Genomic DNA, 19,730 nt, shown 5'->3' on the forward strand with positions numbered 1-19,730 from the left:
CCTTTGCCATCATAAAAAACAACACATTATAAATTGGGGCTGTAGGCGCGTTAAAAGAGTGACAGTGAAATTCAACTACCCGATTAAATTAGAACACGAATTAGCGATGGTTGGTTAGTCATCGTTCTAGTCTATCGCTTCAAAATTAAATACAAATTGCCTTCTAGTAGCAAACAAACTTATTGAAAATAAAATTATATGTCTAGAGCAAAAAAAAAAAAAACTCTTACATTAAAATTCATGATGACGAGAAACCCACATGAAGTAACAATATATCTCAAGACGGCTGTTAGGTATTAAAACTTTTGTTAAATGTGATTTTGTGATTTTTTTTATAGCAAAGCCACATGGGGCTATCTGCTCAGCACACTGAGGGGAATCGAACCCCTGATTTTAGCGTTGTAAATTCCCTTTGTTAAAATAAAGTAGAGAACAACGTTTCCACCTTATTTGTTAACCTGAAGATGAACTAAGAATGTCGAAATGTTGTTCTCTACTTTATTTTAAAAAAACGTTTTAATACCCATACCAGTCGTCTTGAGGTAAATTGTCACACCAAAAAAAAAGTTACCAATTCTAGTAGTCGATTAGGTATATAGTTAACATGTCGGATATTTTCCCTTTATGAAAAAAAATAACTCAGATTTTTTTTCAATTTCAATGTTTTTTTACGTTTACGTTCCAGTTATACAGATTGGTATATAAAGGGGTTAAGGTAGCTCTAAAACAGCTTCAGACCTAAGAAAACATAGAGGAAAAGAAAAACACCTTTTTATTTTTCTAAAGCATGATTTATATACATGGTCCCCTACTGGCACAACGAAATGTCCTCGGACTTAACGCTGCTGGAAACTAGGTTTCGATACCCCTGGTGGGCAGAGCACAAGTAGCTCTTTGTGTAGCTTTGTAATTAATAGCAAACAAACAAACAACAATTTATATACGTGTATAATTTATATACAAAATACTGTAAATATTCAGTATAAATACAGTTTACAAAAGTTTTTGTTTTCTCCCTCACTTTTCTTCCCCTTTTTGTTTCTGGAACAGAAATAATTTTGGGAATATTCCCAGCCCTTCTTCGTACAGTTCTGAACAACTGGAAAGTATAATTCAAAACATTCTTAATATAATCTTTGTCCTACTGTTGAATTTGTTTTATTTCATTTTTGTTCTTAATGTCTTAAGATCCCTTGAAATATTTAAATAAAATAAGAAACCTCGCTAGCTGAAGTGACTTTGCTATTAAATGTATAGACAGTTTGAATGGGTGATAAAAGAATTTTTTTTTTTTTAAAGTTGGTTCCTCGTCATCGAATTTGACGTGAAATGGTGTTTAGTTCAACAATATGTAAAACTTAAGTGATCTAGGAGTTGCCAGATATTTAGAGAAGTTCATATTTTGACAAAACTTAAGTGATCTAGGAATTGCCAGATATTTAGAGAAGTTCATATTTTGATAATATCTTAGTAATTATTATACAGTTATTTGTCATTGCATATCTCAAAACTGCAACTGACCATTCCTCTGAAAATAATATTATTCTTCTATTTCAAGATGCATCCTTATGCCACGCCAAATCAAGCATTCTTAAGTCAAACGTTTAACTGCCGGAGATTAATAAGAAAATATAATATAATTAAATATACTTGTCGTGTATTTTAGACTTTACTTCAACGACAAATTAAAATTTACTCTGTATGTGTCTGTGTGTGTATTAAGTTCGGTAAGCGAGAGAGTGACTAATTTCTTCAGAATGGAACCCTACCTTAAACTCCTAAACTGTGACTAATATTTCTGCATAGCTTTTAAAGAGCTTCAAGATATCTCTAAAAAATGTTCGAGTTGAAACAATAAAAAATAAAATCCTATACAAGTATCTTTCTCGGAACTTTTCTGAATGATTTTCTTTATTAATGTTCCCCTCAGAAACTTCAACCACTCCTTAATTTGTCACATACATAACAATCGTCTGGAATGTAAGATGACAGTGAAGTACGGTCTAACAAACGTCGGTTGAAAGTATGTGTTAAAATATTTGCTGTTGAATGAGCGAAGTTTCAGACAGGATTCCTTACATAAAAACAGACAACTGAAACGGTGTTTTTAATATAACTGTAACTACACAAAATGTTTGTGATTAACTATTTTTGGGGTAGTAAAAACCAAAAACCATCAAGTCAAGAAAGGCCTGGCAACTACAATCGCGATTCTTGTTTAGGGACAATATCGTAGGGTAATAATACCTTAATCGGTGTCAAACATACCTTAAGGTTATATTTCGCTGTAATTTTTATATTTTTGTTCAGTTTACAACTTCTTCGTAGTCCCTTGGCACTTAAGAGAGGACTAATCATTCTGAAATATCCCATATTTTACCGAAATTGTAACATTTCGAATGCCGTATTAAAATATTATGATACCATACAATACTACAGAGCCAAAATATCAATACGATATCGCGAATAAAGCATATGATATTTTGTGAATTAATAATTAACTAAAACTAAGCTTTATCTTAATTACATTTTTTTAGTAAAAACAATAACATTTTAAATGTTTTGAAAGCTTAGTCGTATGTGGCGTCACTTTTTATTTTTTTTAAGATACTGGAGAGTTTCGTCAGATCTTTTCGAAACAACTACAGTCTCCAGTGACAAAATATTTTAATAATCAAAACAGAAAACTGTGACAAAAGACCAATATATTTACAGATATAGCTCAAACACTGTTCAACAAACAGAACATGTATATCTAAAACTATATTGTATATAGTGATTAATAATTTGACAGGTAAAAGCCTCGACTACAGTCTTATTTAACAGTGTCCCAGCAGCCGAAAACAGCATTTTTGATACTCAGTAACATTTTGAGGATGAGAAAAGAGGCTTTTTGTTACAGATTCATTATTACACCAAGTATATTTTTTAAAGCTTGATTATCACGATTTTTTAAATTATTACATTTAGAAAATGTATTTGTTTATTTGTGCACGTCGGATTGACATTCAAGATGAGGAGTTTAATGTTTTATTTTTTTATAACGATGCTCAAAATTTGTCTGATAGAGCGTTTTAAACTACTCATTAATATCAATGTTAGTGTATTTTTCGTTGAAAGGCGACAGTTCACAAAACATCCAATAACAACAGAATAATCCAAATTGTTCAGTAACATATTGACATATCTACTGAGCTAAAATCCTCGGTTCGAATCTTTTAAACAATTAAGTTTGCACCAATTTTATCCCTCCAACTGTAAGCTAAACCCACCCCGATTAATAAACAGTTCCACTTCCTGAAAATAGCTGGTCTGTCGAGCGCGAAGCGGTGCTTATCAGAAGCTGTAAGGTCCGAAGTAGAAGTCGACGTATTTCTAGAAGTGTTCAGAAACTGAGCAAATACACAAAATGGAAGCTATCAAGAAAAAGATGCAAGTTCTGAAAGAAGAAAAGGAAAATGCTGTTGATCGTGCTGAGGTCGCTGAACGACAGTGTCGTGAGGCTAATGCACGTGTTGAAAAGGTAAGATTACCCAGAATACGATAAATATTACGTTAATAATAAAATACTCCAGGGTTCTATTATTAGTAAACTACAATATCGTTGTAAAAGAGCGTTTTTCTTTCCGCCCAGAAGTTGAATAAGATACCCTAATTGAAACCTACTACTGTGTTTTATACCAGCTTAAAACGTTCACTATTACGAGTATGTGTGTGTGTATACGTACACACACACGTCGGGAAACTTCGTTTGCTATCACATTTCTAAGGTGATGTAAACGCACTTCTGTTTCTTAATATTTTTAAAAACAACTACCTTTGAACAAATATGTGGTATCTTGCCTTTCTACTTGGATATTCGTAGCGAAATGCATAATAACTTTTAATATAACAATATTAAACGAAAAGAAACTAATTACTTATTACATGTATAAATTAAATCTTACATTTTATAAATTATTAGGTGTGATTGTAATTTTGGATCGTAACCACATAGACATAGATAGTTAACTTGCAATTTTTTATAGTAAAGTTGTTGTATATATTTGGTAACCATCCTATTTATTACATACGTCACGTGATTTGGGTTCCTTGAATGAAAGCTTAGTTTTCGTGCGTTAAGCGAAAACTGTTTAAGAAACTACTAACCCAAATCATTCACATTTTAACTTCAAGATAACGTCGAGTTTCGGATGTTATCAAGAAAACACAGAAATTGTTTATTTTTTTTCTTTCTTAGTTTTATTCGTGACACGTGTTATTCGTGACACGTGTTACGATTGTCAAGCTACTAATACCCATCAAGTACATGCTACATACATCGATATTGATCCAATCGCTGTTATAAATTTAATCGCATACATTTATTTATAAACTAAAACGTTTTTTGTTTGTTTTCCATAGGTCCGTTTCACCTCAACATCTAATGATCTAACTTAATTTAGATACATGAATAATGTTATGATATTTCAGGTGCTGGGTCCGTTTTACTTCAACATCTAATGATCTAACTTAATTTAGATACATGAATAATGTTATGATATTTCAGGTGCTGGGTCCGTTTCACCTCAACATCTAATGATCTAACTTAATTTAGATACATGAATAATGTTATGATATTTCAGGTGCTGGGTCCGTTTTACTTCAACATCTAATGATCTAACTTAATTTAGATACATGAATAATGTTATGATATTTCAGGTGCTGGGTCCGTTTTACTTCAACATCTAATGATCTAACTTAATTTAGATACATGAATAATGTTATGATATTTCAGGTGCTGGGTCCGTTTTACTTCAACATCTAATGATCTAACTTAATTTAGATACATGAATAATGTTATGATATTTCAGGTGCTGGGTCCGTTTCACCTCAACATCTAATGATCTAACTTAATTTAGATACATGAATAATGTTATGATATTTCAGGTGCTGGGTCCGTTTTACTTCAACATCTAATGATCTAACTTAATTTAGATACATGAATAATGTTATGATATTTCAGGTGCTGGGTCCGTTTCACCTCAACATCTAATGATCTAACTTAATTTAGATACATGAATAATGTTACGATATTTCAGGTGCTGGGTCCGTTTCACCTCAACATCTAATGATCTAACTTAATTTAGATACATGAATAATGTTACGATATTTCAGGTGCTGGGTCCGTTTCACCTCAACATCTAATGATCTAACTTAATTTAGATACATGAATAATGTTATGATATTTCAGGTGCTGGGTCCGTTTCACCTCAACATCTAATGATCTAACTTAATTTAGATACATGAATAATGTTATGATATTTCAGGTGCTGGGTCCGTTTCACCTCAACATCTAATGATCTAACTTAATTTAGATACATGAATAATGTTATGATATTTCAGGTGCTGGGTCCGTTTCACCTCAACATCTAATGATCTAACTTAATTTAGATACATGAATAATGTTATGATATTTCAGGTGCTGGGTCCGTTTTACTTCAACATCTAATGATCTAACTTAATTTAGATACATGAATAATGTTATGATATTTCAGGTGCTGGGTCCGTTTCACCTCAACATCTAATGATCTAACTTAATTTAGATACATGAATAATGTTATGATATTTCAGGTGCTGGGTCCGTTTTACTTCAACATCTAATGATCTAACTTAATTTAGATACATGAATAATGTTATGATATTTCAGGTGCTGGGTCCGTTTCACCTCAACATCTAATGATCTAACTTAATTTAGATACATGAATAATGTTATGATATTTCAGGTGCTGGGTCCGTTTTACTTCAACATCTAATGATCTAACTTAATTTAGATACATGAATAATGTTATGATATTTCAGGTGCTGGGTCCGTTTTACCTCAACATCTAATGATCTAACTTAATTTAGATACATGAATAATGTTATGATATTTCAGGTGCTGGGTCCGTTTCACCTCAACATCTAATGATCTAACTTAATTTAGATACATGAATAATGTTACGATATTTCAGGTGCTGGGTCCGTTTCACCTCAACATCTAATGATCTAACTTAATTTAGATACATGAATAATGTTATGATATTTCAGGTGCTGGGTCCGTTTCACCTCAACATCTAATGATCTAACTTAATTTAGATACATGAATAATGTTATGATATTTCAGGTGCTGGGTCCGTTTCACCTCAACATCTAATGATCTAACTTAATTTAGATACATGAATAATGTTACGATATTTCAGGTGCTGGGTCCGTTTCACCTCAACATCTAATGATCTAACTTAATTTAGATACATGAATAATGTTACGATATTTCAGGTGCTGGGTCCGTTTCACCTCAACATCTAATGATCTAACTTAATTTAGATACATGAATAATGTTATGATATTTCAGGTGCTGGGTCCGTTTCACCTCAACATCTAATGATCTAACTTAATTTAGATACATGAATAATGTTATGATATTTCAGGTGCTGGGTCCGTTTCACCTCAACATCTAATGATCTAACTTAATTTAGATACATGAATAATGTTACGATATTTCAGGTGCTGGGTCCGTTTCACCTCAACATCTAATGATCTAACTTAATTTAGATACATGAATAATGTTATGATATTTCAGGTGCTGGGTCCGTTTCACCTCAACATCTAATGATCTAACTTAATTTAGATACATGAATAATGTTACGATATTTCAGGTGCTGGGTCCGTTTCACCTCAACATCTAATGATCTAACTTAATTTAGATACATGAATAATGTTACGATATTTCAGGTGCTGGGTCCGTTTCACCTCAACATCTAATGGTCTAACTTAATTTAGATACATGAATAATGTTATGATATTTCAGGTGCTGGGTCCGTTTCACCTCAACATCTAATGATCTAACTTAATTTAGATACATGAATAATGTTATGATATTTCAGGTGCTGGGTCCGTTTCACCTCAACATCTAATGATCTAACTTAATTTAGATACATGAATAATGTTACGATATTTCAGGTGCTGGGTCCGTTTCACCTCAACATCTAATGATCTAACTTAATTTAGATACATGAATAATGTTATGATATTTCAGGTGCTGGGTCCGTTTCACCTCAACATCTAATGATCTAACTTAATTTAGATACATGAATAATGTTATGATATTTCAGGTGCTGGGTCCGTTTCACCTCAACATCTAATGATCTAACTTAATTTAGATACATGAATAATGTTATGATATTTCAGGTGCTGGGTCCGTTTCACCTCAACATCTAATGATCTAACTTAATTTAGATACATGAATAATGTTATGATATTTCAGGTGCTGGGTCCGTTTCACCTCAACATCTAATGATCTAACTTAATTTAGATACATGAATAATGTTATGATATTTCAAAGAGTTCAACCAGAGATTCTCTTTTCAGTTTCATCTGTGGTGAAAAAATAAACAAAATCTTTGCATATAAAATGTTTTGGTTCAATAATACTTTTACCTTGAACATTAGTTTCTACATGAACATGTCTTTCATTAGCTCTAATTTTCTCTTGAAATCTCTGCCAAATATAAGTGAAATGTAAGAACGACGTAAAAATAACTCTAAGTTAAAGAATATGGGGTAAATTATTTGTAAAATACGTTTGTGTGAATCTTATAACAAAGAATAGCTATTTTTACGTATTTTCTCCTTGTTTCTTGGCTAAGTATTAAAAAAAAAAAAGTGTTCACAGCTACTAGAACGTGTGGAATGCAAGTCTTACGCATCTACGATAACAAAAGATCGTACTTTGAACCAGGACTTCCGAGATTACTAAACATGTTAGAGACCCTGTTTGAACACGCACTAGGAAATTTTAAGTATCCAACGAAGTGACGTCACAACAGATTAGTGTTACCCTCATTCTGACCGTAAAATAAACAAGATAGATAATAATCGTCCTTGGACCCTGGTGGCTTCTCCTCAAATATTTCTATTAAATGACAATTTTTAATCTCTTCTTCTGTTAAACTTTGATATAACTACTTAGATGGAGTACCGTCATGATATTTTAAAACATTTTAACGTGGATCCTTGACGCCAACTTAGCTATAAGTAACATGGCATAATAAAATACATGTGACGATTACTTAGTATTATAAATACAACGACAAAGTGCGAATCCAACTGTTAAATTAATACTTAATCTACGAAATAAATAATACTAATACAAGCCCATACACGGGATGGCTTTTATCCAACTTATTTAACCTCGAAGTTTACTTTTTGTTTTTACGAATTTGAGAAATTTGTTCTGTTAAAGTTATCCTTAATTTGTAATCCAGTAAAGGTATGTGATACCATATAAACAGCTCAGTTTATGAAGATTTGGCATGTTTCATTGATCTTAACTTCTTTAGCACTTTGTCTGAATTAGTTGCGTTTTAACTCTGGGATTAATTATAGTGAAGGAATTAATCATTGAGCCCAGTTGAAATACTTGTTTTTATTACTTCCTGGACCATGGATCGAATCCCGAATAATTAAAGTTTTGTTATACCATTCTAACACACATTAAACATAAAGTGCCTTTGTTAAATGTAAGATTATTTGCTCTTCGCAATAATTGCTTTAAAGTTAGATCATCAGATTTAGTTTTGGATTTCAATTACTAAAAGGAGAGTTATAATATCAAATCCAGTGTTTCATTGTTCTTTATAACGGCATGTTATTTATGGTTGAGATGTGAATGTTTTTGATATTGTTTACTTTCTAGGCTGAAGAGGAAGTTCGTGTTCTTCAGCAAAAAATTCAATGTTTGGAAAATGAACTAGATTCGGTTCAGGAACTGGTGACTGGCACGAACACCAGCCTAGCCGAGAAAGACAAGTCTCTTCAGAATGTAGGTATTTTTTGCGAGGCTTTCTAAAGTTGCAAATTACTAAATGGTCAACATAACCTGCTTTAATTATTTTCTAACAAGTTACGACTACGTTCCTAACAAGGAAAGAAACATTTTAGGTTTATCCTAACGAATGAGTGAAGTTTAACTCGCAACTACAGTTTTAAGGATTCAAAATTTCCACTGTGGAATGCAGTGAAAGTAGAATTTGGATTTAAATGACCGTTCAAACTTGCGGGTCTTTATTGTTCAGACGATTCGGCAAAGAGAGAGATTACTTAATTTATTTTTATTACCAGGAATGATAAGAGTTTAAGAAAACGTACGTTGTTCAAACACAAGTAAACTTTATATCAATCATGAATATAACATTATTTGTTCTATAAGATCATAGTTATACTACATTAGGGGAATTCTGCTGCTCACTAGTAACCTCTAACGAGGTTAAATCGAAGGGGGGGACAGAAAACGATAAGTTTTTGAGGTTAAAATAAATAAAGATAGGTGCTTTTACTAGTGAAATGTAGGCTGTTTTTACTCTTATTTACCATAATAAATCTGTAGTTACATAAAATGTGAAGAATATGTAACATTCATACTGTAACGTATAGCAATTATTCAGAAAAAATAAATTTTATCATTAGTGATGTCGAGAAAACCCACTTGTATAGAAAAATATGTTTGTACAAACTGATGTTTTGGGTTGAGAAAATATTTTATGTAGAGGAGCGAACAACGTGTAGACTTTCTTCGGTCATCGTCAGGTTAGCTCCTCTACGTTAAAAAAAAAAATAAAAAATCTCCACCCAAATCAGTCGTTTTTACATATATTTAGCATTAATGGTAAAATAAATGTATTTCCAGTGTTGTGTAAAAGATAAAACAAAACGCACCACTGTGCACTTCTGGTAACTTGTTGATAAGGGGCTATTCTTTAACCCTTAAACAGTGGGAATGCTGTAGGTAGCAGCACCAACTGATTTATGGCCGCCGTTTAAGGGTTAATAATCAGCTAAGTATTTTCGTAAAACTGTCCACAAAAGCAGGGCTTCAGTACGAAAAGTATTGCAGCTGTCTTAAATTTTGCTTCATATTTTACTTTAAACTCGTAACACTGAAATTTAGAGGTACAGCATGACTATCACCCGTATTTCTGTCTTCATCTTTACGTATTTTGTTGATTTAGCAAACATGTTGTTGTTTAAGGGCAGTGGTTATGTTATAATTAATTTTCACGTGTTAAAGTATTTACGTTATCGGTAGTATTTAATCTTCTAAAAAAGGAAGGAAAACAGTTACCCAGTGCTCCGCTTCTTGTAGGATATTCTTCAGAAAATTGCATAAATTAGCTTTCACGACGTACCCCCCTCCCCTTTTATAGGTTTAGTGATTCGTATCCGTAATAGGCTATGTCTGAGGGTAGACCAACTCTGTTTCTGGATGTAGTCTCGTCCGTCTGTGACTTTGGTCTCGGAATGTTTGGTTGTTCACTCCCTTCAGAGTTTTCCAATGTACTGTAATATTCACTGGAACACCTTCGATCTACTTGAACCGTGGATTATTTTACGTATAGTTTTGTCTCTTGCTTTGTTTTATCTTGTTTTCCAGCTACTTAAAAGCATAGATACATTTGTTTGGAGCCACTCATGAGACAGAATGTTCTTGTCTGACAGTGTTGGTAATAAACCAGTGATAGTTCCATTCCTTCTCACTGTCATCACTCGGTTCGAGCAAAGAAACCATGATGAGTAGAATTCGCTACTAAAGATTATGTTAATATTGTGAAAAACATAAAATAAACACAGCGAAGACACAATTTGATATATTTTCAAAGTCAACGAAACATCAAAAAGTACAACCCCAGATTTACATGAACGGAGAGCTTCTCCAGACTACTACATCTGCAAAATTTTTAGGGTTAACATTATGATTCAAAACTTACATGGATAAAACATGTAAATAGCATAAAAACTAAAATTTGGCGAAGAATAAACTATGCTAGGAGTCTAACTGGTAAAAACTACGGAACAACACCAGAAAACATCATTAAAATGTACAAGACATACATTAGGCCTGTAATAGACTATGCAGCTCCTGCATGGATCAATGTAAATGTAAAACAAATACAAACCAAACTCCCAAACATTACAGAATACAATAATTACATCAGCATACAGAGTACCTAAAACCACTTCATCAAAGTTCATGTACAATTACTCAAATACACAAACAATACCAGATAGACTTCTACAGAGTACAATAAAATATTTTGATAAAAATTGGGGAAAAAATGAGTTGTTATGCGAACTAGACAGATATTGTACATATGATGAAGAGAGATTTAAACACCTCTACCGTTAAACTTGTACATTAGATCTTTAAGCTAAAATCAAGTTAAATATAATAACAAAAACTAGTGCTAAAGTAAAACGGGCCACCTACGTTCTAGACTTATTTAAAAAAAAAAAAAAGAATATACATGAACATTGTCCTGAAAGAAAGCCCGAGTTACGGGTTATGCTTATCACTCTGGCCCTCTGTATTTACTTTAAGTATATTAAGTCCCCTCAAACAGAGAGAGAATTCGCTAACTCATTCACCATCGGATACACGTTAACGTGGCACCAAGTAGTTGTACATTAAGGTGTCAAGTTAACCTGTAAGTGCAGATGTTATACTCTGTGTATGATAATAAACAAGAAAGGATACTTCCTTTCATTATTTATAATTCGCTAATGCTCACTGCAAATTAAAGTTGTTGTTTTTTTTTAACGTTATCTATGAGCAAACTAAAAGCTGTTGTTGGTATACGTAGCTTTCAATCACAATCTGGTGGTTGAATATGTTATTTCATGTTCCTCAAATTATTCTGTTACCTATTATAATTTATCTCAGACGAGTCTCCGATTTATTATATTACGAATGTTAACGTACAACGATTTCGAACCGCCACGAATTTTATTTTCAGTGTCGCTATGTATCGAATTTGTATGTGCCAACAAAATTTATACGAATAATATTCGGTACGTCGGTTTATATAGTTTAAGGCAAAAATCTGAATGTTCAACAGTGTTTGGAGACACGCTAGCGTTTTCGTAAAAAATATATTTTTGATTCTTATTCTCGAGAATCTTCTACAAATTTAGAGAAAAAGCTGGACTTGCGCAATACATATCCAACGATATACGTTAGAACGGTTAGATGCATCAAACTGAAACAAACACAGGTACTACTATAAACGTATGACTGTAAATTCGTTACATTTGACATTAGCGTACTATAGTTTAAGTTCTTTATTGCCTGTCTGTTCCATTGTTTTTTGTATGGTTTTCCAGAAGTATTGTGCTTACATTAAAATAGAAGATTATTTTGCAGTTACGGCACGTTTTCAGTCGTGCTTTCTTTACAAAAGAAGTGAAACCGTTTCAGCTGATACTTTAGTTATTTCTTTTCCTTCGGTGTTCAGATGTGCAGCATAATTTATTAAGGATTATTATTTTTCTCCTGTGTCATTTCGTATGTTACGAAAATTTGGTTTGTTATTGTAACTGTGATTTTCTTGAAGGATATAAGATTATGGTTAGGTAATACAATACTTCAAGCAAATGTTTCTTAGAAAACGCATATTTTATAAATGTCAGTTTTAGCTCGGCTGTAAATATGGCAGCTTGTATAACACTAAGGATTGTTTCTATACGCTTAATTAACAAACACAAATAAGCCAGTTTTGTATCGTCTCAAATTGCCATCTGTCGCTTTACACCTAAAATATTTTTCCTGCATGAAAAACAAACTAATTCTCTGTAAACGCTCATCAAATCTTAAATCGACTGTTTTTTACTTTGTACACATTTGACCATACTGTACAGTTTTAAGTCTTTGCCTTCAAGAGAGCTTAAATGTACATAAGTGATTAAACAAATGGACGAAGAAATTCATTTTTTAAAGAAAAAATGAATCGAAGACTGCCCAGCGGTAATTAGTAGAAATAACTGCTGTGTTCGTGTTGTTACAGATCGTACCAGAGATGCATAAATAGTTCAGATGACATGTTATTCTAGGGTTAATACTCAGATTTGTTTAAACTAATAAAAATGTGAGGATAATTAATAAAAGGGGGGACATGCTAAAGTTAACATAATTAGCTGTGCTTGATGTCCATTATGTAGTTTTAAACCATTTTGATAAAATTTTGGAATCGGGATGCAAAGGTTGACGTACTTTTAATGTAAGGACTGATATGCATTTAGGACCTACGAGATCCGAGGTGTTGATTTAGGTTTGGTTTGTCTTGAATTTCGCGCAAAGCTACACAAGGGCTATCTGCGCTATCCGTCCCTAATTTTGCAGTGTAAGACTAGAGGGAAGGCAGCTAGTCATCACCACCCACCGCCAACTCTTGGACTACTTTTACCAACGAATAGGGAGATTGACCGTAACATTATAACGCCTCCACAGATGAAAGGACGAGCATGTTTGTGACGGAGATTCGAACCTGCGACCCTCGGATTACTACGAATTGAGAGCCTTAACCACCTAGCTATGCCGAGCCTTAATTTGGGTAGTGCCCGGTTGAATGTAAGTGTTACCAGTGGGGAAAAAAGTCCTTTGTTTTTTTGTTAAGTACATGTACATGTTTGGCTAGCGTGTTAAGTATGACGTACGCGATAAAAAATTATCTTTTTTACAATGTATTTAAAGATAAATCGCATCAGTATATTTTGTTTTTGTTTGTCTTTTTTCAGCAAAGAAATGTTGTTTTTATCATCAACATTACCATGAAGTATTAATATTTTATCTCGCTGTGTATCATTGCAGTGCTGAAACGCACAGAGATTACAACAACTTGTTACCGTTTCAGATAATCGCCTGGTTAATTAAATAACCTTTACATCAACATTAAAGTAGCTTTAATGTAACGACAAAAATTAATAATACACAAAATATTTTTGAAAAATAGTTTACTTTGAATAACTTTTGTATCGGGTATTTACATTTGTATTTATGGTATATTCAAAATGTTAGCCACAACCTCTGTATTACTATGTATTAAACATTTATTATTCTGAGTGTTTGTGTTTAGAAAAACAATTATTAATAAAGATCAAGTTTCATTGTTTTAAGCTAGTTTTTATTATAAACCATCCTTTAAACAAACATTCTTTTAAAGTAATTATTTTACAAATGTGTGTAATAAAATGTTTAACTCGTTCACTTCACCCATAATATAAAGGTTGGCTACCTAAAGACACCGACTGTAGAGTGTACAAATTACTGAATATCCACACGTAGTCGTCTAATCTTCATGTTGATTGATAATTTTCGTTTCACCCTATACTTATGTTTTTTATAGTAACAGAAAATATTTAAGATATATTTGTCTTCAATAACTGAGGTAACAATATTGTTTACACTAGAATTATCTTTTACGTAAAATATAGAATAAACAGATCGACTTTTCAATATCCCTACAACCTTCACTTACACCTTATTTAGTACTAACTGGAGTGCCTGTCGTCAGACGGAAGTTGTGTAAATTCGTGATTAATGAAAAGTTATCTTAGGACGTACAGTTGCTTTCCTTATCTAATTGTATAAAATGTCTATAAAAAACAAGACTTAAAGTACAATGAAGTATTTCGTGGACATACAACGGATACCACTATTAAATTTATATCAAGCCGATTTTGTTGTAGGACAGCAAGAACTACAACTGGACTGTTTTGAGCGGATTTTATTTTTCTTGCGAGTCCTAATATACGTACGTTTTGTGCATTTTTTGTGTACAGTCTTAGCAGTCAACAGTAAAGGTTTCAAAGCGTGGTTTTGACTGATTCTTTACTGTTTGAAGTCCATTTTGTCTGAATGTTCTGTTTGGATTTTGTGCATTTCTTTGCGATTTCTATTATGAACCACTATCGTGATTGGTTCACGATAGTCAAGATGAAGAGTCGTTGTTTGTCCACCTAAAGTGTAGAACACAAGACCATGTACATTATATCAATATCGGAACTCTTGTAGATATTCGTGGAAGTGGAACTTTGCTAGAGGATGTGACGTACGTGCTCTCGCTAGTCAAGGAGAATCCAAAGCATTATATTCTCAAATTTATTGCTTTTGTTGAATATTCATCACGTAGGCTCTAACCGTGAGAGCAAAATGCTTTTTTGTATACGTGTCCTTCAAATGGTCCGAGCTGGACAGATATCTTTATATATCCGATTCTGTTTTTGTTTGAATGTTTTTTTTGTATTATTATTGTGACGAAGGCATGTTTTTTATTTTTCTAAGGAAATTACAATAAGATTAGGTTTGTTTATTCAGTTAAGTATAAAACTAAGGTATTCCACGAATAAACGATTACTTTTGTTTTATTTTGTGGAAAGTTTTTGTACTTGTAGCAATTTTCATAGAGAACGTTTTTTATACGGGGTTAGATAAATATAATTCGTGTCTTTTTTTAATTTTTTTTTCTACTCGTAGTAGAAGTACAAACAAACAAAGTATACCCACTCCTTTCGTAATTTCAAGCTTATAATAATCATAAAATTACCTCAGTGGAGCGTTATGGAAACATACCACTGAGATGGATGTTCTATGGGTTTTTATTAAGTGTATAGACACGATTTCATTTGTTGCTAAGCGTCTAACAGCGGGACATAAACACTGTCATGATGCTTGCATTTAGTTTTTACGTCATTTTCCACAATGTGTAAATAATGTTATAAAAGATAAATTGATATTTATAATTTATCGTAAATGCAAACACGAATCGTAATTTTTACAGTAAACTAGGGACAATGATACGACCTATAACTTCAAGGCAGGCAACTCCTGAAACGAGTAACTGTTACTAGAGCCAGCTAACAGGAATGTAAATGTTGACCTTGTTGAAACATTGCGCTAGGTTAAGGACTGACTACATTCTGTCATTGGTGAGGAAACTGGAAATGTTTCTGAGGTTATGTTGAGATGAACGGGCCAGAAATTAACGAGTTACTTTATAAAAGACACATTTATCAGCTTATAAACTGGTAATTGTAAGTAAAAACATTACACCTTATATGTATTACATTAAGTGTTATTAAAATTAATAAAGCAACCAATGTACTTCTATAGTAAAGGCGTAAAAACGAACGGTATGGTCATTGTAATTCATATATTCAACGAACTGTAGCTAAATCTAATATTACGTATATAACGTTAAGTGTATATTTTGGTTATGGAACGTATAAAACTGTTCAAAATATTTTATTATATCGGTTTGTTTTATTTTTTAAAACCTTTACCCGCCATATTTTGTACACAAATGTTATGGATTGCAAGAATGTTAAAGAAATGTTATTAGTTTTGATAATTTGTTTTACTTTAAAATGAATTACCCCGGTATATACTTAATGTATCAAATTTCTAAAGGTCCTAGAAAGGAATATATTTGTCGGTATGAAATCATTTTTATTTTAATCATACTGATTTGTGAAACACTGTTGACGAGAATATCTGTCATGCTTAAAGGAAAATTTGTGTACCGTTGACACATCATCTTAATATGATGTTTAATTGCATGCAATAGTGGTTATAAATTTATATTTAAGTCTGAATGCACTTTTTCATAGCAACACATAAACTCGCCCACTTATCCAATCGTGACATGGCACGTGATTTTAAGTTCTCGAATACAGAGATCAGTGTTCGACAAATACCGTCTAGATCCAGTCCTTTGGAGTTTAGCATATTTGCCATTAGGTAGCGCTACATCGCAGAAGTAGAAAAAAAACAAAAACATTAATATAATTTGGCTTACAACATTGTTCGTAAAATCAACAGAATGTGACTAGAAAATGATTTTTGTGTTGTGGCATAATATACAAATATTTCGTGTGATGAATGTACTTTCTTAATTGAATTTTATAATGCTGATAAAGCTTGTAACTTTGTGTGTAAATATGTCCAACTAACCCATCCGACAGATGTGGAGATGTCCGTATATATTTCGTTTAACAACCTTACCAAGAACGTATAAAATATCCCCAGAAGGCATAATGTGAGGGATCCCAAATATGGCAATGGGTTATTGTTTTCGTGTCCATCTTCCCCTTGGGATCTCTGGTTGCTATGTTTGAAACCGTTAACACCCCAATTTCAAAGACAGCGGGACCACTTGACACAGTAGGACGGAATAACATAATGATTTTTTTTCTTAGGGCACGGGAGCCTTCGGGGGGCTATTAGAATTAATTGAGGATAATGGAGTAGTTTTACCCACACTTTGGAGACTATGAATTATAATGGATAGATCTTTGAATCCCGAATCTGAGTGTAGTTATATTACGCTGTGTGTTAATTTATTGTAGCTTCCAATTTCATAGGATTAAATTTTGTAGTCTTTCGTACTCACCAGATTAATTTTATTGTCATATAGCATCATATGATAACATCTTAAGTTATATGGGTTATTTGAAAGAAAACTCAGAAACAAACTGGTTATATTTAATAGGTTATTATTTATTTGACCATGGAACAGTAATGTCAGATACCGGCGACTAATAAAAACAGTTTGTTAAATTACGTGTACCAGACGTAATCTCTGCGGTTTGGTTAACGTATGAAGTACTTGTTTTGTATCCCAACAAAATATATTTTTATATTTCTCAAAAACAAAACAAGCTTAGGTTAGTGCCTTGGAAATTACATGCAACATTGAAATTCTGAGGGTACAAATTATTTATCAAGAGACAAACAAGCATTACTATACTTGACTGGCTTATATTTTTGAAGTACATTAAAGAACAGGTGGTTTAAGTTCAGTGTCATAGAATTGTACGAGTATTTTAAAACGGTCATTATTTAAACTTATTTTTTATTACTGGTAGAGAGTAAATGATGTATTGTAATAAATATATCATTAATATATTAAACTATAATATCAGTATAAAAAAACTTCCAGTAAACAGTTGCATGTGATATGGTATTACATTCTCTATTACGTCAGTTATGTATGCTGTATAACTAATGTCAGTCAGCACAACCTATCAACGAGATGAGGGGGGAACATTATGGTGAAGTATGGAACCACGTGATTTATAAAAGTAATATTTAACGCTGTCATCTTTAGATTTTTTTTTCCAAGACTGCAATCAATAATTTTCTTTTATAATCTTTATACAAATACATTGTTTGTTTTTTAAAACAAAGCCGACTCTGCCGTAAATAATAGCACTTACCTCTTTCGCGTACTTGTATCAAAATGCGTTAATACCTATAAAATAGTTCTTACCAGTCCAAGAACTATAATTTGACCTATCGCAGACAATTCAAGGGGTGGGATTTCAGTAATTTTAAGAACGTTCATACCTTTTAGTGAAACGTGTTTTTATTTTTTCACCACTTGCAAGTGCTGTAACAATTCTTGCTTTGTTTTAGAGTATAGATACGGTTGTACAGTACACATTTCTCACAACGCACCAATTCATTCGCCACTCGTAGGGTTTTTCAAACGTAAAGCACTGGAACTTATAAAACCTACTTGTAGCAATCAAGGGTAGAATGTAACATGAAGCCTTAGAAGCCGTTTTGTTTGGCATTGACGTCATTATTCCAAATATGGTATTAAGAAACCACTTGAAATGGCTAGTGAAGTACTGGCCTGTGCTTTAAAAATTCTGTGTACTGTCAAGTAGGGCATGAATGTCAACAAAGGCAATAACTAGCTCATGCAGAAAGCGCGTATGGAATGTTTTTTTAATTCAATACCGTGTTTCTCCGATAATAAGACCTACCCATAAAATAAGACCTAGTGTGATTTTTGGGGATAGTTTTAATATAAGCCCTACCCTTAAAATAAGCCCTAGTTAAGAGTGGCAGGAAGAGGAAATAAAAAAAAAATTTATTAATTAGTTTAATAGTTAGTTAATTAGTTTGTTTAAGTATTAATCAGTTAGTTTAATAGTTTATTTTAAATGGTTAGTTTAATAGTTTTACTTTGTAACTTCATTTTTTTAATATATCAAAATAAGACATCCCCCGAAAATAAGCCCTAGTGTCATATTTTGGAGTGAAAATTAATATAAGCCCTGTCTTATTTTCGGAGAAACACGGTAGTTTGCTGCATAATGGCGCTAGTGTCGTAATTGCACGCTGTCTTCTTTATTTTGTACAGGATTATTACAAGGACGATAATTTAAGTTTTTGCATGGCCAGAGTAGTTATGCATTATGGTATAATGAAAACTGAACAGTAATAATAAATGACATCATTGTGGTTTTCTGTACTCTAAAATATACATGATAAAATAGTATTCCACACTTAAATAATTTTATAGCAAAGTTATCAAGGCTATATTCAGTCGTCCCTTGTATTAAACTACTGAGTACAGGGAAAGACAGATGGCAGGTAACACCCACCGCCAACTTTTGGGGTACTCTTTTACCGAAAAATAGTGGGATTGACCTTTGTGATAATGTTCACATGGATGTAAACTGAAGATGTTTAGCACCTCGTTTCGATCCCACAAGTCGCACACTCATTAAAATATTCATAAAGAAAGGTTTTACGATATTTTATTTTAAATAAAGGTGCATTTTTTTTTTACAAATAGTTAAATACCACAAGCTGAAAACGCATTGAATTTTATATTAAACAATATCTTTAGCGATTACTATGACATTTTATGCACGTAATGTAACAAAATTCACATATAATTATTTGTAGTAAATGAATTTTGGTAATAAAGACAATAGCGGGAAAGGAACATGTATATTTTAAAATGAAAGTTATTATAATATTAAATATTTTGTTTCCTCGACGTTTTATAAAAGGAACCCAGTTAATGGTAGGGCATCCTCATCCGGCTAGCCTTTAAACTAACAATGTCCTTATGCAGGAAGAT

At 32.5% G+C, this 19,730-nt stretch overlaps 1 protein-coding gene across 5 annotated transcripts in view; it reads left to right on the forward strand.

The window, feature by feature from the left end:
* Positions 1–3,100: 3,100 nt before the first annotated feature.
* LOC143238409 (tropomyosin-like) overlaps positions 3,101–19,730 on the forward strand; it is a 52,139-nt gene continuing 35,509 nt past the window's right edge. For 4 of the 5 annotated variants that reach the window (XM_076478586.1, XM_076478585.1, XM_076478587.1 and 1 more), the window contains exons 1-2: positions 3,314–3,523; positions 8,717–8,842. In XM_076478586.1, coding sequence (XP_076334701.1) covers positions 3,410–3,523; positions 8,717–8,842 — 240 coding nt within the window. In that variant the 5' untranslated portion in view covers positions 3,314–3,409. Of the gene's footprint in view, positions 3,524–8,716; positions 8,843–19,730 lie in introns of all 5 variants that reach the window. The other variant, XM_076478582.1, reaches the window with a different exon arrangement.

This window comes from Tachypleus tridentatus, chromosome 13, assembly GCF_004210375.1.
Source record: "Tachypleus tridentatus isolate NWPU-2018 chromosome 13, ASM421037v1, whole genome shotgun sequence".
In the NCBI taxonomy this organism is placed as follows: domain Eukaryota; kingdom Metazoa; phylum Arthropoda; class Merostomata; order Xiphosura; family Limulidae; genus Tachypleus; species Tachypleus tridentatus.